Source organism: Antedon bifida, chromosome 6, assembly GCF_963402885.1.
Source record: "Antedon bifida chromosome 6, ecAntBifi1.1, whole genome shotgun sequence".
NCBI classification, from domain to species: domain Eukaryota; kingdom Metazoa; phylum Echinodermata; class Crinoidea; order Comatulida; family Antedonidae; genus Antedon; species Antedon bifida.
This window is the reverse complement of record NC_136231.1, coordinates 3,976,842-4,004,765: the sequence shown is the minus strand read 5'-3', so window position 1 is coordinate 4,004,765 and position 27,924 is coordinate 3,976,842. Positions and strand designations below refer to the sequence as shown.

The 27,924-nt window shown below is 33.1% G+C and overlaps 1 protein-coding gene and 1 pseudogene across 1 annotated transcript; both read right to left on the bottom strand.

Moving 5' to 3' along the window:
* Positions 1–527: 527 nt before the first annotated feature.
* On the bottom strand, positions 528–25,991 carry LOC144844770 (neuronal acetylcholine receptor subunit alpha-10-like). The gene is made up of 7 exons (XM_078701828.1): positions 25,660–25,991; positions 9,628–9,773; positions 8,576–8,620; positions 7,072–7,181; positions 3,855–4,057; positions 1,895–2,221; positions 528–1,358 (listed from the first exon to the last, which is right to left on the bottom strand). Exons 1-7 carry the CDS (start codon positions 25,703–25,705, stop codon positions 826–828), a joined length of 1,410 nt encoding a protein of 469 aa, XP_078557954.1. The 5' UTR covers positions 25,706–25,991; the 3' UTR covers positions 528–825.
* On the bottom strand, positions 8,894–9,009 carry LOC144846694 (5S ribosomal RNA; annotated as a pseudogene).
* Positions 25,992–27,924: the final 1,933 nt, after the last annotated feature.

The window sequence follows — 27,924 nt, the reverse complement described above, 5'->3', positions numbered from 1 at the left end:
TTACCGATAATGAGAGAATTAATTATGTAAGGTAAGATGTGGTAATCATAGATAACTTATACCTGAACTGACTGATGATGTACTTTATATGATAGGAATGTACCAGAGGCAATATAATGTCATTGAATTTCTTAAATATTAAGAAGGTTGTTTGTGATAATGGTTGGCAAATATCCGTCCTGTCCTTGAATATAGCAATTCAGAAAATGGGTAGTTGCGAATGCTATCAGAACACCGATTTTAGTTATATGACGTAAGAAATGCACTCATTTCTTTTTCCCACTTGCTTCATAGTTACTGTACCACGCAGTAGTATCTGTATATAAAGTTGTACCTAAATTCCTGTATGCTTATAGTATAGTAGGCCTATCTAGGCACACACGTCATCCGTCGGCATTGCGCGTCTCAAACTTGTATGTGAACTTAATTTATAGTAGGCCTATATCGTAAATCGCGAACTTTTAGGATTACGATGGGTTACGAATTATACCGGACAGTGCTTATTTCTTTATGAAGTCTTGGCCAAAGTCTGATCTGAAATTCTGGGAAAGTTATGTTTCAATCCAAATTTATGGTATTTATTGAAAGTACGATACGGCCGATACATTTTCTTTACGCGCTTTATTCGATAATTTACGGTATAACCTATTTAACTTTACCTAATTGATATACAGTAATTTTTAATTAATTATCATGTATGTAAAATTAATGTTTATCTCTATACAATATGTCAGTATAACAAAGCTAAAATGTTAATAATATTAATCAATTACCAGCAATCAATTAATTATTATTTCTTTATATTTATATAAAAAAAAAACGTTCTCATGATTGTGGAATCTTATTCATTATCAGCCACATTGTCATAAAAGTGCAACACAGGTAAATAATCATAAAAACTCTGTCCATAACCATTGCAATTTGCTTCCATTCGTTTCTCATATGTTCATCGGTATCCTCTTGCTCAAATCTTCTTGTAACTTTCTTCACCTCCTGAAGAAGCATTCGTAGAAGCGCCACATGCTCAGAACAGCATGGTGACAATTTGGATATGTTCTTCTTAAGTTTTCTTAAGCCATTTATTGGTGATCCTTCAAGTTGACCATCTAGTAGAACCATCTCCATCAAGGAGCCTGATTCATCACTTATATCACTGTTACGCAGGAAAGAGTCTCTTGAGACGGACGTTGCTTTGGGTATACGAATGCAGACAACTTTGGCGAGGTATTTTAAGAAAAATATCTTAGCCCACTTTGGAACTCGGGAGTACATCGGACCTCTGTAGTGTAGATTCAGGACAATAATGGTCATTGCCATTGAAATCGAAACCAGAAGCATCGTTGCAGCATAATACTTTCCTAAAAAGAAGTAATCGTTTGAAAAATTATAATTGAGGGTGTACAGCACATTAATACAACTCACTCAAGCCAAACAAATCTATGGATATCAATTATCAGTTCTCCCGATGTAGACCTAATGTAATTTTTATCCGATTTTATAATATGATTTTACAATTTCCCCGCAATATACTCCGATGATTTATGAATATGTTTGATTTGCAGTATACTTTCTATTTTAACTTCACGTGTGATTCATGAAAAAAAAATGAATGTCGCCGCCAACGGCCAACATTGCCAGCTAGAGATCAGAGAGGGCAGCAAAAAAACCCGGAAGTAGTCGCAAAGTGATGACGAACCGGAACTAAATTTATTACCGCCGACGGTTAAAAATCTACCGATGAAATCAGTAATTTTGTTTTAAAACTCTTAATAATATCTTTCTAAGACAGAAATAACCGACACGGAGTTGGTGACATGCGTTTTACATTGTGTCTACCTATTCCAGAAATGAGCATAATTTATATAGGCCTATATAAACGGTATTGCAAACTTGCCTATAATTGGTACCTCGCTAGAGGGCGGCATTGATTCTGCAATCAGCAACAGGAAAACGGTTAAAGATAGGAGAACGGTGATGGTGAGGCTAATCTTCTCTCCAGAGTCGACAGGAAGAAGGAAACACAGAACCGTAGTAGATGAGATGAGAATACACGGCAACACTAAATTGAAAACATAATACATGGACCTTCGTCGGAAGAATAGCGTGTAGACGACATCGGTGTATGGTATTCCAGGAGCATCCGGGTACGATTGGATATTTGAAGATGCGTTCATTCCTATCATGTCCCATTCACCATCACTATTGAATACCGAGTCATCACCTAAGCGTTAAAAGCAAAGTGAAAATATGAAATATATCGTTATGATTGTGGTAGGCCTACATCTTTAAGTAATCTTCTTTTTTTAAAATAGATGGCCGAGGGACAAATTGAACTACTGAACTATGACCTAATGTCCCATTCACCATCACTATTGAATAATGAGTCATCACCTAAGCGTTATAATTAAAGTGAAATTATTTTTAATTATGTCGTTATGATTATGGTACATCTTTAAGTAATTTTTTACCACATTGCGCGAGGGAAACATTGTTAAAAACTTCTGAACTATGACCTAACGTCCTATTTTGCTTTGCAATGTTCAAAGGCTGCCTCCAACCCCTTTTGGATCTTTCTTTCCTACGCATGGTGACGATGGCAGGTTACGATGAGGATATTTTGGTGACATGACAATTAGCTTATAGTGAAAACGATGAAAATGAATACGTTTCTACACGTAAGCCTATGTGCATTGCATACAATAATATACACAAGCATTACAATATTGATTGATTAAAATTGAATATAAAAATATTTGCATTTCATCAAGGAAAAGGATTAAGAATTTACCCACAATATCGATATGACTTGATTTATAGTGAGACTTTTGCCGCCTACGTGCCACATTCTTTATTGTCTTTAATATAAAAGTAAGCCTGGGGTAATGTACTGGGTACATGTTGAAGACTAATGAGCACGTTATATGTAAATTTGGATACGGTGCATGGCGATCCACAATAGGTCACAGCACGAATAAGTTTTTCTCGTGTATTAAGTTTTTTTATGATAGTAGGATGAATCACAATGGCAATGAATTACACATAGGTGAATCCAACAAGATAGAACATTATAGATTACACAGGGTCTTCATTTTACAATTAATAATAAATAATAATGTAAGTATTTGTATAGCGCCAGTATCAACTAAACCGAAGTAAAAATCAAAGGCGCTTGTATTAGATGTTAAAAAGATGCGTTTTAAGTTCTTTTTTAAAAATAGCAATATATGTTGATTTAGTATGTCGAGGGAGAGAATTCCAAAGAGAAGCAGCAGAGAACATAAAAGACCTTTGTCCATAGGATTTGGTGTTTATTCTAGGAACAACCAGTAGATTTTAATCAGCTAACGAAGACCAGCAAGAGGGGTGTAGGAGGGAAGAAGATCAAGGAGATAAGTAGGTTGTTTAAGAAGTAGCGCTTTAAATGTTAGAATGAAAAAAAAATGATCTTTTTTTTATACGGGAGTCAATAGGTAGCCAATGGAGGTTATTAATAGGAGATATGTTTGAGGCTCTTCTAGTGAGTGTTAGAATGCGCGCAGAAGTGTTCTGGAGACGTTGAAGTCGATTCATCAAAGATGTCGGTAGGGCAAAGGAAATAGAGGTGCAACAGTCAAGGCGAGAAGTAACTGAGGCATTTATTAATGTAGCGGTATAGTACGGGAGTGGTAGGCTCCCTCCCCGCCTTAAATCCACTACTAACACACTCCTTATTAAACACATTGTGTTACTAATTTTCTGAGACAGTTTTATAAGTTCGTATCGTCGTCGGTTGTCGAGAGCGTGTTATATAAGTACATATTCCATCACCTATTATGACAAAAGAGCCCAGTGCTTCAACTTGTATTATACATTACCTTGTCCCAACATCACAATCTCCGTCCCATCGTGTTGCCATGGTCCAAATTTCATTTTACAGCTTTGCTCGTCAAAAGGAAAGTTCATTACGTTAAGTCGACAATGAGATTTAACGATTATAGGCGACGCCCAATTACATGTTCCATTGTGGTAAAGAACTATTATCTTGTCCCGTAAAAACGGCAAGTAGGCTGTGTCCGCACTGCAAATAAATTGTTTAAACGTGAATTATTTAAACAGCAATAATAATAACTATCCCAAGATTCAAATGAAAAGCTGAGCTCTCTCCCTCTCATTTTTATCAACGTAGTTATTTCATTGTATGTCTAATTCATTAAATATATTCTATACAGTGTATCTGTCAGACTTTCTTTGAAAAAGGAACAAAATTGACATGTCACCTATCTAAACCACACGTGAATAACACTTAGCTCCGTGACGATGCAATTATTAACATACTGTATTGTCTGTCAAAATATTAATAACATAACAGCTGAAATGCTACTTCATTATTTATATGTATCAGAGTCAAAGTACTTAATTTCATTTGAAAAGTTGCTTTAAAAACTTACACTATTGTTAATTGTATCTGTAGGCCCTATGTTTGTGTCAGTAGGTTTTGTGTAGGTCTCATACATCAACCTTTAGTAACCAGTACGGTTGCAGTGGGTCTATTAACTACTAATAGGTCAAAGTTCAGCTAAGTATAGTTGGTTCATAGAGTAATCGATAAGGTGTTAAAATGAATTAGAAAAAAAACTGAACTAAATTAATGAAATTGTTTATTAAGATTGGATGAATTAGATTTCATTATAATATAAATTAATATCTGATTATTTACAATTACTTAATGGAAATGAGAATCGTTAAAAAGGCATAAAGTAACTTGTAAACCATAAAGTACCGGTAATGTGTCTGGTTTGTACGAAGAAAGTATATTGGTAATAAGTAGAATGAGTTTGCGTTTATTACAAGGTATAATATATATGATAATATATACAAAGAACATAGCAATTACTTTAAAACACACGTTTATTTAATGATTGTGTGCTGTATAGGCCTAGGCCTGCCAAATCGCGTTTACTTTTGTCAATTGTTTAAAAAAAACCGTAAAACTCGGCTCTTAAACTGTATTATATTAAAATTGTCAAAACATCACGTAACTAGACTGTAACATCTGTATCTGCAAATTATTAAAGACCGATAAGAAAGACTTCAAAGATGAATGAATATGATGGTTACCCACAAAAGAAAGGAGTTTTAATATTAATTGTAAACTGTAATGTTCAAAGAAGTTTATTACGTAATAAATTCCTTGAATGTGTTCATCCTAAATTTGATTTGGTTTCCTTAACACTTTGTAGGTATGGTAATTCAGACCAATAACACCAACCACCACCGGTGCTACAATTTCTGGTCTCAAGCAGCTCGTTCCGAGATATAATTGTCACTAGCCATTTATTATACCGGTACGAAATGATTTGTATGTAAATACACACGTGAGTCATAATCGTTACCGTAGATAATCGATTTTCGTTAAGGGTAATAACCATGTGAACATTTTTAACCCGGTGAAATTAATCGACCCATTTCCGTCAGTTTCAACATATGAATGTCATGGCATTTGCATTGAAATAAATTAGATATTCTGAACTAAGCGTCTCATTCTCATCAATACACATTTGTTTTTATCACAGAAGTAGGCTTATTACATTAAATTCGTTACAATAACATAACGATGAGAAGTGCTTTAAAACGAAATGTAATTTCATTGTTTTGAATATAGACAGGTCGGCTTGTCCACAATTAACCTGCCCTATATTTAAGTTGAATCTGCTACTTAATTTCAAAACGGTGTTCACTGTCCCTTGCTTAATAATTCAGTACTCGTTACAAGGTTTGTGACCTATGCTGGATTCTGAGCTAATTGACGAGTAGGCCTAGTCCATGATGTTTTAGCAGATCAGCTGTCTGTGTGTCGTCTTAATCAACACTTCCATGTCGTATACTCTACGCTGCCTAATTAGTTCAATTTTAATAAGCACAAAATGTATCATTTGTTTTGCAAAAGCTGACAGCAAATTATAGCTGTTGTTTGATGGTTAACGTGCCTAGGTTTCCATTCCCAATGTCTGGGGTTCAATCCTGACCCGGGTTGTAATTCACGACTCTCTCTATTCCACTCCACTCCTCCTAAGCCTCAAATGAGACTTTTCTTAACGCATGATAAAATTATAGTTTATCCATCCTGTAATTGGCGAGTGTTTCGCTATTCGATGTGTATTTTAAAAAACAATTGAAACAAAACTATTCATCTCAAATAACTTGTGCATAATTTCTTCCTATATAATTTTAAGATAATACCATGTACATGGTTGTTGCATGCGGTATAAAATTAACTCATAATCGTCCTGTGAAGATTTCTGCCCAAATCAAATCAATAAAAATGTTCTTCGTGACCAAAAAAAAAACTAGTATTGATATATGTTCTAAGTTATTGATACAAATATATTAATGATATAAATTATGCAGATAATTACTAAGTGGTAATAATTTTCCAAACATTTTTTTTGCGATCAGGTGTCTTACTTATTTGTAATTCCTTGAAGAAGACGTGATAATGATACGTTTGCAAATAAATCGATGCAGCAACACAATGTTGATGACGTATGTAATTGATTGACCGTATCAAGTGATAGTATCTTTACAACATTATTAGGAAATATGAAGATTATGATGGATTTTTTAAATTATTGTTTATTTGTTTTATATCATGTACATTAATGTGAAAACACAGGGCATTAACTTATTTCGATCGGTTTCATTATGTTCTACAATCTACATATAATAAGCGTTCTTTCAGTTTCAGGAATTCGCGACTACACTGCTCAGTATAACTATTGCGCAGAATAACTATTAGACTCAACAGCTGCGTAGAAGGTATAGTTATTATTTACAACACATTATTAGTACCCAAAGAGCCAACAATATCGGCATGGGTTCTACCGACTCGCTCCTAGTTCTTGTGGTGGAACAAGTCTTTTCGGATAAGGACACGTATAAACCGTAGGCAACGAACCCCAGACTATAGTAGTATATTTGAAAATTAATATAAAATATTTATAGATAACATAACAAAAAATATGCAGAAAAAAGATGGTCGTTAACCACAAAAGATAAAAAAAAATAAAAATAAAATATTTATATTAAACATACTTATCGTATAGAACTATGTCTGGCATCCATACAAGGTTTGAGGGTATTTTAATCATCTTCAAGTTACCAAAATCTTCCGGATCCCATTGTAAATATTCGTCACGCCAATTCTGATACACACAACAAAAGGAAAGTTGGTTTAGGTGCGTTGACATAGTGGTCACGCCATACCTGATATTCACAACGAAAAGAAAGTTCGCTGCCATTATTTTTTCCAACGTGTTAAGGCAGAAACCATTAATAATGCATTTATGTAAGATAAGATAGCTTACACACACCCAGATAAATATAAAACCTACCTTATTATAATATCTCACAAAAAAAAGCAAGAAAAGTTGACCATTACGTCACACGTCTAGTGACTCTCTGTAATTTATTGATTTATTATGAATAATTGTGTTTATGCATTCATGTTTTGTGCCTTCACGTTGGTAAAAATAATATATATGCGCCCATATTGTCCTTTTTTTTGGGTCCTATTCACAAAGCTATACGCCAAGGTACAAGAACGACCTGATAACTATAAACAGCTCGTTTACGTGTTTTAAACATTCACTATGAAATATTCAAAGAACCATTTTGATCTGTTTGATTTATTGCATAACCTGTATTGTAATGTAATATGTAATTATTTGTTATGACAATAATGTATAATTATAAGGCCTAATTATGGTAGGTCTGCAAATAAAGTGGATATGTGATATTTATTTATATTGGTATTTATTTCAAACAACAATTAAAACACTGTTCCTTTCTTTCAAATTTAAATAATTATGTTGAAAAGCATTGATTTCCGTATTGTAATTTGTAAATTAAAAAAATTCACACTACAAATTGATAGTCTAAACAGGGAACTTCCCTGGTTAAAAGTTTGTTTTTGCTATATTATTTTATAAATAAATAATTATAATAATTAACAATAATAATGACTAATTTCAGTATTTGTTATAGTTTTAGAAAATTCAATGTTTTCCCCTTTTTCAGTAACGTTCAATTATTAATATGAGTTTTGCTGTATTTTGATGTATCGCTAAATAATAAACGTCTTTTAACTAGCCTTTGTCGTGTTATTGTTAGAATATTAAAAATAATCAAATTATAACTTACAACATGTAAAGCATACTCTGCGGAGTTACATTGGAATGAATGAGCAGTGTTGTAATAACATTAGACAACTGATAATTTTAATCATCTCTAGTGATACGGGACACTATCTAAGGTATTATGCAAACTGTGTGCTATTGTTAAAACATTATGGTAAATAATTATTGTAAAAGTACAATATATGCATGTTTGATTCAACACATCATGCATTGATAATTAATTGACATCAGCTTTCTGGCCTTTTTGATTTTTTTTTTAATGAATTTTGATGTAATCTATTTTTTTAAATTATGCAGCTCCATGTACTAAAACAAATTATACATTCCATATTTTCGCACAGAGTTTTATCCGGTGTATTATTAAATTAAATAATCAAATGTATTGGTTATTATCCACTTACCAGGGTCATCCATAAATTTGTTTTTAAAGTTTGTCTTCTTTCATCCTGAAACAAAGAATGAACTACTTTGAATGTGCTGGTATTTTTTTATGGGCGCCTTTCTGTCGTAAACGACAATGACAATTACTCCTACATTCATCTGAATGACTATTTAAAGCACCTTTGGCTGGTCTCAACATTGACCAATGGCTTCTCTCGTCCAGTGCCCACCTTAACCAGAGGAAAGGCATAAGCCAACTAAAGCAGATACTAGATGCAGGGGCTGCCATAAGAAGAGTCAGCAGTGCTGATTTCAAATACCTAATGAGACCGCATCTCCATATACAGCACCCGGTATTCTCAGATGGTCTCCCCCAAGCTCTAAGCGGGCCCAACGTTGCTTAACTTGGGTGATCTGACGGGAACCGGTGTTTCAACGTGGTAAGACCGTACTTTGTGAATGTGCAAGTATACCGTCATTGTATTGCATGTTTTCCCACCTATAACGCCACAGACCAGAGTCGAAAGCAAATAATATAGCACACAATAATTGAATAGGGGTCTGATTATTATTAGAGGAACTAATACCAATATGGAAACCCTTTAATCGTAAACATGAACAGTTCAACGATTCGGTCGTATATATCACACAGTTAAAAAAGGTTGTCTGAAACTCCATTTCATCATTTTTATTTCTAAATCATTGTACATATATCACTATTTTCATATTATGGTTTGATGAATAAACACATTTGTATATATTCACTGACGCTGCTTCCGCAACACCTTTAATGCCTATGAACCACGGCATCGCAAGGTTCTGGTTTTATTGCCTTCATGCTTTTTTTGTAAGTAATGAATGAACAATATACAATTTTTAGAAACTATGCTGAGAATGGACTTTTTTTCTCAGGGGAGAATAGAATTATTATTCCATGGTTTTAGTAGAATTACGGTTTATATTTTGACATATAGAACAAAAATATGAATCCCCATACAAGAAATACCTATATAGTTGTAATTTTAGGCTTATCTTATTATCTGTATTGTTTATTATTAATATTAATAGTTACCATATCTAGAACTTGCGCTACATACAGAAGCATTGTCATGTTGATAACTGTAGAGGTGTCCAGCACGGGTCTAACTTGGTTATTATACTTATCATCCTCAAATAGCTTCTTCATTAACAGTTTGTTGTTCCATGAACAGTTTACAGCTAGAACAAAATAAACTATGATTAGTAAGCCAAATTTCGGAATTCATCAATAATGTGTATACATAACAAAACCGGTAAACATTAAAGATGTATTGTCCCCAAAAAAACATGAAAAATGAAGATTAATACTATCTGACTTTGAATAGGTCATTTTGTAGTTTTAATAAAGTTAATTACTTCCATAGAAAAAGACCCCGGAAAAATAATGTTTTCACTTATAAAATGAGAAAATAAAATGGTCAAATTCAACCAAAAACTTATTGGCTGGCAGCCAATTTGGCTATATTTTGTTTTAAATTACAGTTTTTTCAGGTTCAATTTTTGTTCAAAGTGGATAACTATTATGTGACATTAAAATGGCATATTCGACAAATAAAATTGAAAACAATTATTTTTTCAGGGGGACAATACATCTTTAAGGATATGTTTTTTAAGTTGTATGTATGGACCTATAAGTATATTTTGGGTTTCTTCATAGTTTTAGGTCGTGTTAGAATTGTGATATGTGGGACGTAATATCAACTTAATTGGATAACCTCCATTAGGGATGTTTATAAGGGCTCGGAATAGAGTGGTTAAGGTTAGTTGGGTTGTGTATGAATGACGTGTGATATAATTTGAACACCGAGTGCGATTCAAATGACGTTTGAAAACTATGACTTGAGAGATTATGTTGTCAACATCATGATAATTTACTACGACAACCTAGAAACAAAAATGCATTTTAGGTTGTTCCAACAAACACTGGTTGGCTACGGGGCGCCGTATGGGACATTGCTAATTTACGGCGCCCCGTAGTTGGCTGCAGTAGATAATGTCTCCTGTATATAGTTCCAGCAATCGACTACTTTGTTTTGTTCTTTTTTTAAATATATATAAAATACAATTATATTACAATAGTACCTTCAATCAAGATGAATCTATTAACTTCAACAGTTTCCATTGGGGTAGGTACTAAAAAAAGTCTGTGAATAGTAGGAAAAAAACTGACCATCGAACTAAACATCTATGTGCAATATGTACCGTTGGAGTTAGGTTCATTAATATTAGGAATATTCATATATTTAGAGAATTGTATTATTTATTTATTAAACTTACTGATATGTATTTAGTAATTTAAGATTACAAAGGATTTTAATTGTATTGTGAAATGTAGGCCAACCATAAACGAATGGAATATATTAATTAAACGTTGTGATTTGCAGTAATAAACGGCAGCTTATAAAACATCCGGGTATATTTTAGTATCATAATTTCATAAACCATATACATTAGTGTAGCAATCGAAAAAAGGATTAGCTCATTCATTTATTCATTTATTTGGTCAAAATCAATTTCACTATCAATATACAAGATAAAGTACCAGTAATATTTTATCAGTTTTTGTACGCGCGCGTGTCTCTTTATAAAGTCACCGACAATGATAATATTGCGTTATCATTGGCCTAATCAATTGAGGTGATTGATTGACCCAATTTATACTAGACATGAAACTCGTCACTTTGACGAGTTAGTTATCCGCACCACGACAAACGCCACGTGCACGTCATACGTTGGAATATTGCACACAGATAAAGATTATGGCATTATGACAAGAACTGAAGAATATGACATGCTGTTAGTGCTGAATTTTGTGTCATATAGTATATACATGCAAACAGTATAAGCTGTATACATATTACATACAGTGTAGAATAGGTGAAATTACGGGACCCGCCATTTATTCCAATTTTTAACATGGCGACGGTATCAAAATGAAACACTTAGATAGCAATTTCAGAAGGAAATTATCTCAGGAACAACATATTAACGTGTAGAAGAAATTTGAATACGTAAAATATAGATGCGCACCTTTTTAAATGTGATGAACTATTACGCAAAATATGAAAATACGACTTTTTTTATTCAACTGGCCATATGATGACGTCACAACATCCGATTGACAAAATGTTTACATGAATTCGTATCTACAATCCAATAGCTTCCAGAAAACGTTTTAATCGTGATTATCACATTTTATTCTTACGAGCTATTACAGATTAAAATTTACTGTAAAGATGAAATTAATGACCCACGTAATTAAAATTTTTAGGCATGATGACGTCATAAAAATTAAAATATTTTTATCTCATGCTAAAGAAAGTTGATTGACCTACACAATATATAAATGTAGGAGAAAAAGGAATACAGATAAGCGCGATGCGCTCCATTGAATGTGATGAGCAATAACGAAAGAGACAAAAATCCTATATTTTACATTCGTGTGGCCATACGATGACGTCACAATGTTTTTTTAGCCTTATTGATGCATGATCCGATATCTACAACTCATCAACTTCTAGATTTTGTAATAAAAATAAACGGTTAACGGTTTACTTTAGAAACTATGACTGTTTAAAAAAAGACATAATTTTGACGATTTTTTAAGCTTTTTCATAAAAAACGCGCACGAATTGTCTAATTCAACGTGTTCGTATGGCGTTATTTAAACTGGAAAAGGTCTAAATTGTTTTCAAAATCACTGGGAAAGGCTTGAAAAATATAATTCAAGAGAAAAAAATATGTTTTTAACGCTATGTGCGCACCGCGCGCTTAAAAAATTGCGCGCCCGTGGGAATTTTTGACATGCTCAAAATGACAAGAAACGCGTAAAAAGTTGATTAGAAATTAATTTTGCGCATTTTGAAATTTTAAATGCGCGTGCGCGCGTAACTTCTTGTCAAACATGCCATTTTTAATCCGTAGAAAGTTTGCCCCTGATATGACTTAAATTTTGTCAAAGTGTCAATACTAAATGACTTTTGGTTTTTAATCTATGATCAATCATTGAAATTCATAAAATTGCGCATAAGTCACGTTGCGCAACTATGACGTCATTCAAAAATAGGAGGTGCACAACTTCACGTAAATGCCCATATGTTGTCAAAGTTATGAAATGTTATGTTTACACATTTTAGAGGAACACGACTCACAAAAAGGAAGGAAGGAAAGAAGAATAATACAGAAAAAAAATATTGATCTCATACAATTACAAGGAGTTATCCGCTTGGTATACCAAGCGGATAACTAATAATCAGTGTAGTGCTTATGAGACGACCCCCAACCAATCGTAAAGTATAAGCTGTAACGCCTCGTCATCTTATAATATGACACAGCCAAGCAGTAATACTGTACTCAACTCATAAACACGTACACCTACTAAAACATTTTTTCAATAATAGGCCGGACAGTCCACTTCTTTTGAAGTGCTAAATTCTAAAATAAATTTTAACCATAAAAGTAAAAAAAATGCAAGAATAACTTGTGATTTGCAGATTGCTAAATTGCTCATGGGTATGAACGTGCTCATTCGAAAACATCCATGGCTCTTAAAGGCTAACTTCGTGTTGACGCATAAACAGGTGCTGGTCAATCGTAAACATTATTTAAACAGTGCACGTACCGTATCATAAACACATTCTGAAATATCAGTGTCGTGGCGCGCGCGTGGTTTAAATGCGTGTTCTGGTCAATTCAAAGCTAATTGTATACATGCTGTTGTTGCTGTTACGCTAACATAAGATACATAATGCAGATAGTCTGATTTGTAATCAATGAGTATTAAATAAGCCTACAAAATGAATTGTTTAAACTCGACATCCTTACATAATTAGGAAGCTGGGTGTCACATGATGTATTCACCTTCTAGCGTCCGTACCGATAAACATTACATGAGTAGGGCCTAGACCTAGATTATGTCCAATATCTATAATTTACGAAACATTATACACGCATATAGAAACACACATAAATTATTGTAATATTCTAATAAGCATATACCCTTTATAAATAAATATGGGGAAAAATGATTGACATTAAATATATAACAAAAACACATTGTCACTCTTCGAACAGATCTATAGGCCTACATGTAAAAAAGTGTAATTTTAATTCATCACGACTTCAAAGTTTTACAAACCGTGAATATGCTGGATTACGTTAATCTTGTGACGCAATACAGGATTAGTTTCACCCTCCGACATGATCTGTAGAAATGTCTTGATAATTATTCTTAAATTGAACTTTTGAATTACTTGGTAACTTTCGTACTTACGGTAAGTAGATACTTGTTTCATAATTCTCAATATTTATTAAAATGATTCCTACCATATTTGAAATTAAACGATAAAAAACACACTTCTGAATTAAGATTATAATTGCCTCTTCGGACGGTAATTTTTGTTTTAATGACATTAGTATCCGGTAGATATTCATGTGAGCATTCAAAGAATTTTATAATAAACGGAATTACCTATAATTCAGCTGTATATCTTTGGATTGATCAATATTAAATTACGAGTTTTTAACGCAACGCAATTAGCGTTTCCAACGCAATTAGCGTTTCCAACACAATTACCGTTTCCAAAGCAATTACCGTTTCCAACGATATTAGCGTTTCCAACGCAATTACCGTTCACGCCATATGTCACTTGTGTACATAAATGCTTTGATAACTTGTGGAATACTCAGGAGAACTGATAATTCAGAATGTGGCCAGCGTACGGGGCGCCGTTTGGGACACTCGTTAATTTTGTCAACATGATACAATTATGTTAGACGTAGATTAAACAATACAAGTTTGTAATGTGTAAGCTCATAGTAAAGCGGGACTTTATGAGAGGCTAACGACATATTGATAACAAAAGGTATTAATGGAGATTGAAAGTAGGTCATTATTTAATCCGTCACGTGGTTTAAAAGTTTTTTTGGGTTTTTTTTCTATTAATCTAAAACTTCTATGAATAATTCAGTTTCAGTAGTTACAAATTTGCAAGCAATATCAGCAATTATGACGTAATTACCAGAATAGTCACAGGTATGTAAGTGATTAATAAATAACTTCTAATAACATTACGGTTAAATTAGATCTTTGATTCTAATTAATTCTTGCGAACCTGTTTATATTTAGTAGATAAAGAAATGTTATTTAATTAATAATAATTATTTACCACACATTACAGAGCTCTACATAACATACTATGACGTGTATGAATATTCATATTATAAATGCAAAGGCAAATACATATACATTTCATTATAACTTCGTTTTCTGATCTTTACCACATGGATTGTGTTAATAATAGACAACAATTCAAAACTTCCCATTTCTAAGGAGCTGTACAAACAGTACGTATACTTGATGAAGAGTTTTGTTTGACGCTCGCCTTTTAAGCTATGTCTACACTATCAAACTTTATGTGACAAAAATGTGATGTGCCCATATATGGACATGATGGTGTCATATCACTACCATATTTAAGCATAACACTACCATATTTGGGCACATCACACTTGTTTTTGTCAAACTAGTTTGATAGTGTAGATAGAGCTTAAAGGCCCATTTACACTAGAACGATAACGATCGACGATAATTATTTAAGCATGCATTTTTTTACATAAAATAAAAGAAATTAGAAAGGTTTTCGTTCTAGAACTATAGGATAATCATTTATGCTGTCTTTTATAAAAATAATATTTTTAAAATTCCAAATGACGTAATGATAAATAAAAACAATAAAATCGTTGTATTGTCACGGTATTATTGCTCTTACTAATCATGACGTCATTTGAATGGACGTGTGAAAATATCATTTTCATCAAAGGAAGCATAGATGGTTATTCTTTTTGGTTGGTTTTTATATTTCTTTTGTTTTATGTATGAAAAATGCACCTTTGTCTATTTATCGTCGATCGTTATCGTCCTAGTGTAAATGGGCCTTAACTGTGTTGCTAATACGCGTTCGCATTAAGCGCATACTTTGCCAAAATGTAACTATCGTGTACATGCAAACGTAATTCACAATTTGATATCTTCCATTTTTATTGGCAACCTAATTAATGTTTTATGGTTAGATAATCTACACAACGTCTGTTATTGAACCACGGTATCAAATGTTGTTTATGTGATTACCTTTGCTTTCTTTTACGTATAGTAAGGGTGCTTAGTTTCACGACGCTACTACAGTAGTGAATAAAACACTCCGTGATATTGGCGGGAATGCACCCAAGTATATATCTTATGTTAAATTGTCTGAAATTATGTTCCAACGTTAAATATGCACTGTCACTCTTTTGCCGCAAATCGTGACTCAATAAAGAGAAAATTGGAATTTAATTTAAACAAAATTCCGACGTAGTAGCACACATTTTCTAATAATTATCATGATAAAATATAGTCTATACTAAAGGCAGCAGCAAATCCAAGTATCTGAATACCAAAATATTCTTTTTCGATTTGTTGAACGTTTATAACTATGTTCTATGTAAAAAATTTAAATTGTTTGTGCGTGAACTTTTTGGAGGTCTACTTGTTCTCGGTGATGTTTTCGGTGCTCGAATCTTTGATCTTCTCGGTGCTATTTTGGTTCTAGTACTCGCTGTTCCACACGCTCAATTACTATAGATACGCTCTGAGATTTCCGGTGCTTTATTAGTGCATCACTCGGTTCTTTATTCGATGTTCTCTTCGATGCTCTATTAGTATTAGGTGCGCTATTTTTCATGTTACTTCAAATATTCTGTATTTACATTAAGCTTTTCTTTCTTTAATCAAAGTCTCAATAATGTGACATTCATCACAACTGCTATTAAGCTCTGTCTACACTATCAAACAAGCTTGACAAGTGTCATGAGACCAAATATGGTAGTGATATGACCAAATATGGTAGTGATGTGACATCATTGTGTCCATATATGGGTACATCACATTTTTTTGTCACACAAAGTTTGATAGTGTAGACAGCACTTTACACTCTTTAATTCGGAGTGACATAGTTTTTAAGATTGAAGTATTGTCATGATCAATTACCAACGTATGAGTAGTTAATGTACGTACTGTATGGTAAGCATTTCTCTCTGTTTAACTTTACGTTAAAATAACATTGCGTATATAATATAGTGAAACAAAACTGACAGTATATTTTTGTTTCCTCTAATAGTTAGTTAATTTCCGTGTCCAGGTCTAGAATACAATCGATTTTACCATTAAAATATTTTTTTCTGTCATTTATTAGGTTCTTATTGTATCTAATCACTTCTTTTTCATATTGGACATGTGCGTACAGGTGTTTTGATATTATTATTATTATCAATAGATATTACAAGGGTACATTTTTTCTGTCCATTCTTGTTTTACTGCTCTTTTTTATAATACCGTTTTTTAAAATTTGATTATGTTTGTAACTACAGTATATCTTGTTAGTCCATTCCACTACAGTTCAACCATGGACCTATAAATTAGACTGGACTCACAACATAGTATGGCTCTTTGATCCATCATGTTTTCTAATTTATAGGTCCATGGTTCAACCATGGAGAAATATTTAACCAATGGTGCAACATACAATTCAACCTTGTGCTGCTATGTATGTCCTTTTATGTGAATTTGTAAATTACAATTAATAATTTCCAATATAATATGTCTACAGTACAATATAAATGTACAATATCAATTTCACTTATCATTTAGCAAGATCAGTAAAACAAATCCAGTTTGAATGTACGCGTCAACTACTATACATCTACCTTATATAGACCATGTAGTGTTGGTATCAGATATATAGAAAAAAGAAATTGATTCCAACATTGATGGTCCTACATAGGCTAGGCAAATATAAAAAAATACTAATTGTCTACGATTTATTTGACAATTTAATGTATTAGTTAGTTATATATATTCTGTTTTAGGTGTTAGACCGAAGAAAAGTGGTGCGCCAGTATGTGCGTTGATTCCATTGAATCCGCTTCCATTTCCATAACAAATTTAAAAGATTTAAAAAAAACAAAAACCAACACTTAATTTCTCAATGAATGAATAATGCATCTTACGTAATTTATTTATTTAATCTTTTCATACATAATCTATTCCACATAAATCCCATTTGTTGAGCTAGTCCACATTTGTGTATACCAAAGGTCTTGACAACACGAAGCACACGTACAGAATCATTTCGTGCTCACTCTAGTGAATTATCATGCAGGAAAATGGGCTTTAAAATGCGATCCCTTTCCCTAATGTAAAGGCGGCGTGGTGCAGCGGCAACAGAAGCTACGTTAAACTTCTACCGATAAGATTGCATAATTGCCATTTTAGTGATATTGGATCATAAATGCGTGTGAATATGCTATACAATAATGGTATATAGATTACTTTTTAACGAACTGCAATTTAACAGTAAAGTAATGTATATATTAATTGAGAAGTTCGTTGTTAATGAACTATCACTGAGGGATAACGGTCATGACAGTATAATGCCCTAGACCAGGAATCTATGGAGGAAGGAGAAGGAGAAGGAGAAGGAGAAGGAGAAGGAGAAGGAGAAGGAGAAGGAGAAGGAGAATGAGAAGGAGAAGGAGAAGGAGAAGGAGAAGGAGAAGGAGAATTATGAAAGATATAAGAAATATACATCCGTCATGTACTTTATGAATATGTATGGGATTGTCTTTGTTAATTTAATTGTAATCCGAAGATAAAACCTTGCTTGAAACAATAGTAATATAATTCATAAACGTACATTAAAATAAATGTAATTTGGTAGTCTAGACGTTGATAAGCACACGTTAATGGTAATACGATTCATAGACTGGTATAGACTAGTTTAGACTGGTAGGGCCTATATTACAACAAAAATGTGATTATTTTAAAAGTTATAATGGTAATTTTTTTTTATTCAATATATTACACAGAGGCGCCTCACAAGCTTCATCAATCAAATATTTTAAATTGTTGTACATAATAAAACAATACAACAAAAAGCATTTTCACAATTCGAAAGAAGATCGGATCCAAAAATAAAAATTTCACTTAAAATTTTAAAATTATGCGTTAAAGAAAAATCTTTGGCTAAGATACCCTCATTGGTACATTGGGTGTTTAACTAAGGGACTATACTATCACTTACATATTTTATAGAATACAGATGAATATTATAGATTAGTGATAAAATAAGTTTAATAAGTTCATCAAAGTCCATTGAACTATAAACTAACATAATATTAATTTCAGCAAATTTCTTTAAAAATTATTATATTCTTTCTTGGGAAAACAGAAAGATTCTCCTTTTTTTAATGTTTTATTGCAAACCCTAACCTGAATTAACAAATTAAAGTTGAACAATACATATAGAAGTATAAAGCTATCATTATATAAACGGACAAACGCAGTCAATACAAACACAAAAAGGTATACAAATATAAAAATACTGCTATAGGAAATATAAATACTACTTTCCATGACCCCTGTGATTTCAGTGTTTGTGTTGAAGGTAGGACGTTAAGAAATATCCTGCAGCAAATGAAATCCGTCTTTGTCCCTGTAACTTTACAAATTATGGATCTTGCAATATCTGAAGACAACTGTTGGTTGAATTGTACAGGTGTGGACATGTTCTTATGGCAAATCGTCACATCGTGTCTGTCCACATTGAGCCGCCGGCGCGTTTATCTCCACAATACATGCACAATAATATGGGAATTTAATGTAGAAGTGATAAGAATCTATACCGTAATATTTTCCGTCATACAAGTTGTTTAATTTCCCCCAAGGCTTTTGTGTTAACGACACGTTAAGAGCCGGCGGTCGTATAAATAGTAATCCAATTGCGAATACGTAATCTCTTATTGACATATAAATTCGAGTGTTGAATTGTGCACAGATCTATGATATCACGTGGATAGAGAATAGGCAGTAGACCTACTTAGATATACACTGCCATTTGCTACAAATAAGTTATTCTATAATATTGTAAAAGTAATGTAGTAGCTTGCATTCAAACAAAACTACAAACAAAATTACTTCATACAAAATACATCCATGATTTTTTTTTTTCGTTTGTTTTTTTTTCTCTAAGAAAACACTTAACACTACGACTGTAATCGACAATTAGATGCCAGAGACTCTATCGACTAAAGTGCCTGACAAACGAGCTTATTTCAACAGATTGTTAGCAGGTGGCTTTGATACTGTACAAAAAAAGTCTACACATTTCCAGAAACAAAGTTATTTTTTGCTCAAACTTTGACAGCAGAATAGGTCGATTATTACATTTACCAATTTATGAAAACTGCTGTTATGGAGACAGTTTTGCAATTTGTTCTATACTAGCCATGATATGAAATAATGTAGATTGATTTAAATGAAAAATTAAATTCTTTTTTGGCCTGTAGTTCTGCATTCGTCTTCAGATCTAAAGTTCACTTACTTTATACCTCCTAAGACACATGCATGTTTTGAGCAACGCGTAGGCATAATGTCTAGTTGTGACAAACAAATACAATGTATAATATAGGTCTAGGCCTATACCAGGCATTTCGAAACAGAGTTTTCTTGGCGAAACTATTTCCTTTGTGGTCCCACGTGAGTACAAGTAATGTACCACAGCTTCATCGTACATTAAGAAAATAAAAAACATTGCTAACTCCCAGTTGTCAATTTGGCGCGTAACATTAACTTGTCACGTGATAGAACATATGTAAATGAAAATGCATATACAAAAGTTTTCGAGAAGCGAATTTGATTACAGATTCATTCAATGATAGGTAATTGCAGAAGTCTATGTGAAACAGATGAAGCGACTGTTGGAAGTTTATATTGGTATTTGTACGTCCAATGTCACGAACCTTAGAGATATTACGACATAAAACATCTTAAATCGGCAGTTATCTTGAAAAAATGTTTTAGAACGTTTTACGCAGCCAATTTCAAATAGTCAATTATATTATATAGTCCTATTACATTGATTTGAAATTGAGCTTAGTGGGAAATCATTTGATGGAATTGAGCTAGTTGAAAATTTAGCAATACTAATTTATTACAAATTTGGAAAATATAAGATACTGTATAACGAAAAATATAAATGATTCTATAACTATGGGTTATCCGTGTTTAAGGAACACCAAGAATAAAACCTTTTGATTTGTACATTTTTACAATATTTACTCTTTGCAGGACAGGATCTATAAACAAAATACAGACATATATTAATGCGAGTAAAACGTCTTAGAATGGCACATAACGTTGCATTCCTATTAGATTGTTTGATATTTTGTATAGTATCGGCGAGACATTTAATAATGTTTAGTTTGTCGTTCCATTAAAGGGCATCGTTCAGCATAAAAGACAAACACATACACTTCAGATTATTTTACAGTGATAGGCCTAAACGGCAATTTCAATTTTTTCCGAAAACCACGAGGTCGTTCCGACAAAATATTATCATAGAATTTTATCTATTTAATTTGCTGATTCATTTAATAGCCAAAATGAAATAATAATGAAACATAGACTCTCTACAAACAGCATTAAACTAAAATAACAGTTACCACCCGATCACAACGTCTAGGTGATCAGCCGATGTTGAAACGTAATTCGTTATATTGGCATACAATAGGTATGGCGAGCGGGCATCGCATGAGACGGTATAAAGTATCGTACCACATAATACATAAATCAATATCGAATCGTGTTAATGGCGTTTTGCTATTTACATACACTAGATTTCTCAAAGTAGTTCTCTCGACATGCAACGCGATTCATTTATGTGATTGGTTGTGCATTGTAAAAGGTGTAAAAGGTGACATCAACTTTAACATGAATGTCTTCTCGTACGGTGCTTTTTGTTTGTGATTTTTTTTGTAGAGTAAATCAGAAATTACTTTTAATTAAGGCTGAATTTGTCTACTGGTGGACTCAAGTGGCCAACCGCCTGTTAATATTCTGGAAACACTCGTACGAGGACTACCGACAGGATGCCACTCATTCATGATTCCGAAATTTGATTTGCAACAATCTATAGCAATCAAGAATGAATAAATCCTGCATTTGTTTTATGATCTTTTTTTAAACACAAAATAATATCGATATAAACACAGTAGCATGCCATCGGTCTGTCTCTACACTTGCGTTAAGCACCCCATCAATCTGTATTGTATTTTCCATGACGTCTGACGTCATGCTGGATGATCAACCCGTGGACAGTTTATCGTACGTGAAATTCGTTAAAAGACATGCAACCTCAAAAAGTAATCATTCATTTTGAAGTTTATACAATGAATCTCGCTTAAGCCACTGGGCTTGCATGAGTAACTAATCCTGATGATACAGTTGAGCTACCGTACTATATATTGTAGAACATGAAACAAAATGTGAGCAAGCAGAACAATATAAGAATAAGAAGAAAAAAAGAAGGGAAAAAGAATTTTTTTTAAATATTAAAACATCTAAAAGAAAGGACAGAAGAGGAAAAAAAGAGGGGAAAGAGGAGAGAAGATAAGAGGAAAGAAAAGGAATGAAGAAGAAAAAAGAGGAAAAAAGAGGAAAGAAGAGGAAAAAGGGGAAAATAGAAGGGAAATAGATGGAAAAAGAGGAGAAAATAAGCAAAATGGAATAGAAAAAAAACAGAAAACCATAGAAAAAAGAATAAAAAAGAGAAAAGAAGAGGAAAAAGGGGGAAATTGAAGGGAAACAGAGGGAAAAAGAGGGGAAAAGAAGCAAAATGGAATAGAAAAAAACAGAAAACCATAGAAAAAAGAATTAAAAAAAAGACTATAAAAAAAAGAATCTAAAAGAATAAAGAAGGAGAAAGAAGAAAAACATAGGAAAAAGAAGAATGTAGAAGAATGAATAGGAATAAAGAGAAAAGAAGAGGACAGAAGAGGAAAAAAGAGTGAAAAAAGAAAGGAAAAGGGGAAAGAGAAAAAAAAAGAGGAAAGAAGAGAAATAAAGAAGAAAAAAAGAGGAAAAAGGGAAAGAAGGGGAAAGAAGAGGAAAAGGTGGCGGGAGCGGAAATAGAGGGAAAAGGAGAGGAAAGGGAAGAGGGATAAAAGAGGGAAAAGAGAGAAAGAGGGGAAAATGAGAGGAGGAAAGAAAGATGGAAAGAAAGGAGAAAAGAAGGATTAAAAAGGAGGAAAAAGGAGAAAAGAAGGAGAAAAAAGAGGGAGAAAAAGAGGAGATGGAGAAAAAGGAGGAAAAAAAGAGGGGAAAAGGGAGGGAAAAGGTGAAAAAGAGGGGAAGAAAGAGGGGGGGGGGGGAGAGGGAAAGAGGCAAAGAAAAAAGAAAGAAAAGGGAAAGAAGAGGAAGAAGAATGTGGTAAGATTTAATACAAAATTCTACCTTTTTAAAAGTATTCGAGTTGGGATAAAATTGATAAATATAAGCCTCAGCTCCACCGTGGCTGGGGCTGAGGTGAGAAAAGTTTAGGAAATATGGACATCTAGGTGCGGAAATCGCACTCTTTAAAAATCTTCTGGTCGAGATTGAATAGATATATGCCTACCTGATCCAGGCTGAAAAACCTAAACTTATAATTTGTTTGTGGTTTTGTTCTTAAATTATTAACTTGAACACTTCAATAGATTTTATCTGTATGTTTTAATTTATTGAGCGAGTAGATCTTTAACGTTTGCAGTAAGTAGAATGACGTTTAGTGTTAATTGAAGTGGCCATAATGGCACTTAACTTACATTGTAATTATTTAGCCTCCAAAAATTAAGACTAAACTAAGGACGCGTCGCTGTAATTGGAAAATTACAGTCAATCTAGCAATCTATTGTCTCTCTATTCTCAATCAATTCCAACAGATTATGTGTGATAGGCAGACTACAGAGCATTCGATAATGAATTAATATATCGAATATAGAATGGATACCAGAGTTACTTTAGAGTGCGGTGCCTATAACACTCCTTAATCTTGGTTCCCACTAGGACGACGCAACGCAAGGACGTAAACGCAACGCAAGCGTGTTGACCAATGACAAGCGACAGTTCGAATAATCCATCGCTTATGATTGGTCAACTCACTAAAGCTTGGTTCACTAGAGACGCAACGCAAGGACGTAAACGCCACGCAAGCGTGTTGACCAATGACACGCGACAGTTCGAATAATCCATCGCTTATGATTGGTCAACTCACTTACGTTGCGCCTACGTCCTTGTGTTGCGTCCTAGTGAGAATCAAGCTTTATATGGTTGTTAGCCCTACTGTGTTTGTATCATAGCCACGATACTGAGTTTTGGTATTATTTTCAGACAATGCTGTCAAAGTAGATTATTTTAATATAGATAGACTGTCATGGTTACATTATTCAATTTTCCACCACCCTATGACGAAAACAATATTGTTGTATGTGCTATGTTGTCTTATGCTTACCATCGTGTATATCACTGACGCGTGGGTGCTCGTTAGATTGCTACTTGTGACAACATATTGTGTAAATGACAATTTATTTACCAATATTGACATTGTGAAATCTCCTGAACAAGGACGCTTAATCTAAAGAGATGAAGCTTTCAACATCATTGCGAAAGTTTATTTTATCGGATCCATAAACAATTGTATTATTAGTTATATAGGACACAGCTTTGTATCGATACTAGTGTTATCCACTATGTTTTAATCTTTCGATATAAAATCAAAAGAATAAAACAATTACCGTAAATAATCGAATAAATGACTTAGCACTGCTATAAGGATAAAGAGCGGATATAAATTTATACTGTGATTGGTTAAAAGCCCCATAGCTTGTTTTAATAAACGATCAAGGACATATCGAGGTGAAACCTAAACAAAACAATTATTATAGAACGTTAGGTGGGGTTATATTATATTATTAGTATTATTACGTTAAGATAACGTAGGGTTGGGTAAGAGTTACGTAAGCTGACGGAGGTACTTTACGTATAAATAATACGATGTGAGAACGCAAATAAATTTTATTTTGATGACCTGGATGGAGTTATTTTACATCTGATACGGTCGATCTGTCTTGAATTGTTTTTATACAGATAATTATATTTTGGAAAGAATGTGATAATAACAAAATAATTAAAAACTAATGTGGTTCATCAGGAAGTTAATTGATGAATTGAACAGTACGTTTTTCCCAATTTTGATGTAATAATACTAAAAAGACTGATTCCACTTCTAAGGTGTTCCTAACTTGGAATCGAACCCACACCTTCTACGTCACTAGGCTAACGTGTCCAACGAGCTAAGGGTTAGATTGAGACCAGAGAAACAATGGGCTCTGCGCCAACATTAAAAAATTGTTTCTACTACCGGCCTAGAACTAATGTTTTGAGTTATATAAGTTCGGTAAAATTAAAGAAAAACATCTGATTTATCAATATTAATATTAACATTACTAACTACAAAATGACGTCCTAGGAAATATATATAAATAAATGTGATTTTGATACACTTTTGAATGTAAACGTAAGAACAATGAATAATACATTTAAAGAAAATCAAAATCAATCAGGTATATTGTTGGAAAGATTATCATCTGGTTTTACATTAGGTATAAGAAAGATGTCTTTCTTTCGAAACGTTCTGTAAGTTCGCTTATAATTTGTTTGGTTGTTACAAAAAGAAATCTTTATTATACAATCATGTATAGTCGAGAGTGAACTGTGTGAACACATTTTGATTCACTCCTTAAACCTTACAGTTGATTATGTTACACAGGGTGTGAGGAGAAGAGACCCCTTGTTTTCTTGAAGCAGGATTGATTGATTGAATAAATGATGTGTAAAAGATTTCAGAAGTACAAAATACCATGTACTATATTATAGCGCTTTAGTGTTAAGAACTTAACATTTAAGGAGATGTACTGTAAATGTTAAGTTATGAATATTATGAAATGAATGAATACATTTTTAGTAATAAAAGAAAAATAAAATATTATAGCGCTTTAGTATGAGAAAGTCTAAGACGGCAAATGAAATAGGAATTAATGTTAGAAACGTACGAAAATATGCATGGTGTAGTGCCCAGATTAGGTTCAGTATTCCCGCCAGGTTGGGAAACATTTACTCATAAAAGTAAGTTAAATTACAATTTCAGTATCTTACCTTTATTCCCGATTACTATCAGGCAAAATGTCCTTAATAGCCACATTATACAAATTAACGTTGTCGTCGATCCAATATAAATAATGATAACTTCTCGTATGATTCACAAAATGACATACCCAAGTTCAAATAACAGCCTATGTAATTACAAAGTTCATTTTATTCCACAATCAAGTAATTTCATTAAGAAGAAAGTGCATACACGAAGCTTAGAAAATTAAAATCGAATACATCCGAATCGTGACATTTAATTTGTATCCATGTAAACTTCCATCTGTGGAATTAATTCCTAAGTTTCCATAGCGTTTTCATTTCAACCGTCTAAACGTTGTCAGTTTTTGAGGAGGTGCGAATAGACTGCAATTGTAATATTAATAATAAGTTGGTTGCTGAAATTGGCTCATACCATTAACAAACAATACCGAGGTAACAGAGAATGCGATTGGACAAAAATCATGCGCGTCATTTTAATGAAAAGAGAGGCGTATCTTGATTGGCTTATAATCGATTAAAAGCCTGCGCCTCTTGAAAAGCCGAGCATTAATTACGGAATCAATTTCAATGAATGACACGAATTCAAAACGATTCTACTTAAAATACTGATAACTCGCACTGTAAAGTTGAGAGCGTATTAAGATATATTACTTGGTCGTGACTTACCAATAACTATAATTCATAATTGTAAGAAAATCAACAAAAAGGTACACGCAATTACAGAAGCTGACGTGCACAATATGTATATGCCTGTGATTGGGCGATACTGAGGAATTCCGAATGGCAGCGGGTCACAAGTGAAAATAAAAACTTTATATATATATATATTTCGTATTCAGATATAAGCCCTCCTAATACCTAAAATTAACCATTTAATTGATCGTGCAAGACGTCGAACTCCGTTAACATCACGGCATGTAAACGACTGTATGCGGTGAACCTATCGGTAAAAGCCATTAATTAACCAAATTATCTCTACAATATTGTCTCTAGATATAGTAACGTGTGGGAAACGGCTGTGTTATTTTGTACTACCGAATCGTGGAAGTTGTATATCAACGAGCCCCAATTTCTGTTAAATACAATGCTTACTAGAATAACTGTTAACATTATTGCCATAAATATCGCCTACAAGTGGTGGGCAACAAGCAGGTAGCGACATTTATGGAGCGCCAGCTGGTATTTTCAGGGTTAATAGCTAGAATAATCTAAATTTTTACAAAGATTTAAATGTTACCGTCATCGATTTTACTTCATTTACTTTTAATTTATTATAACCGATGACATCCTCTATCATTTATGGTTTCGAGTGGGTTTATTTATTGTTTTTCTTAAAGTCAACATTTTTAGTAATTTCGTAAAAACTTGTCTGGCCACCCCATTCCTAAATAATGCATTTTTGGGTATGATTCATAAACTACATTTCTGAAATTTGCAAATTGTAAAAAAACTTGAGCCATAGGTAATAGGTTTCATCAAATTTCACAAGTAAATATACTCCTATTTACTATTATATATGCCAGTATTGCTATATGATTTTGAAATCCAATTAATATGCACTAATATTGATATATGTGCACGTATAGTACCATAACATCATCTTATAGTGTCATGGGACCACTTTATGTCGAAAAATAAAAAGGTCGAAATTCCCTGTGCTATAAGTACAGGGATTTTTCGGAAAATCACCTAAATTTCGACCTCTTTGAAATCCTATTAATATACACTAATATTGCTATATGTGCACCTATATTACCATATCATCATCTTATAGTGTCATGGGACCACTTTATGTCGAAAAATAAAAAGGTCGAAATTTGGTAATTTTTCGAGAAAATCCCTGTGCTATAGTACAGGGATTTTTCGGAAAATCACCTAAATTTCGACCTCTTTGAAATACTATTAATATGCACTAATATTGCTATATGTGCACGTATAGTACCATATCATCATCTTATAGTGTCATGGGACCACTTTATGTCGAAAAATAAAACGGTCGAAATTTGGTAATTTTTCGAGAAAATCCCTGTGCTATAGTACAGGGATTTTTCGCAAAATCACCTAAATTTCGACCTCTTTGAAATCCTATTAATATGCACTAATATTGCTATATGTGCACCTATAGTACCATATCATCATCTTATAGTGTCATGGGACCACTTTATGTCGAAAAATAAAAAGGTCGAAATTTGGTAATTTTTCGAGAAAATCCCTGTGTTATAGTACAGGGATTTTTCGGAAAATCACCTAAATTTCGACCTCTTTGAAATC

What these genes read in the sequence shown, in the direction of transcription:
- LOC144844770 (XM_078701828.1), bottom strand. Translation starts at nt 25,705, where the DNA reads ATGTGGCTATTAAGGACATTTTGCCTGATAGTAATCGGGAATAAAG. An exon ending in GATAGTAATCGGGAATAAAG is followed by an intron (nt 9,774 to 25,659) that starts GTAAGATACTGA and finishes ATTTTGTTCTAG; the next exon opens with CTGTAAACTGTTCATGGAAC. An exon ending in GACATAGTTCTATACGATAA is followed by an intron (nt 4,058 to 7,071) that starts GTATGTTTAATA and finishes ATTTATTTGCAG; the next exon opens with TGCGGACACAGCCTACTTGC.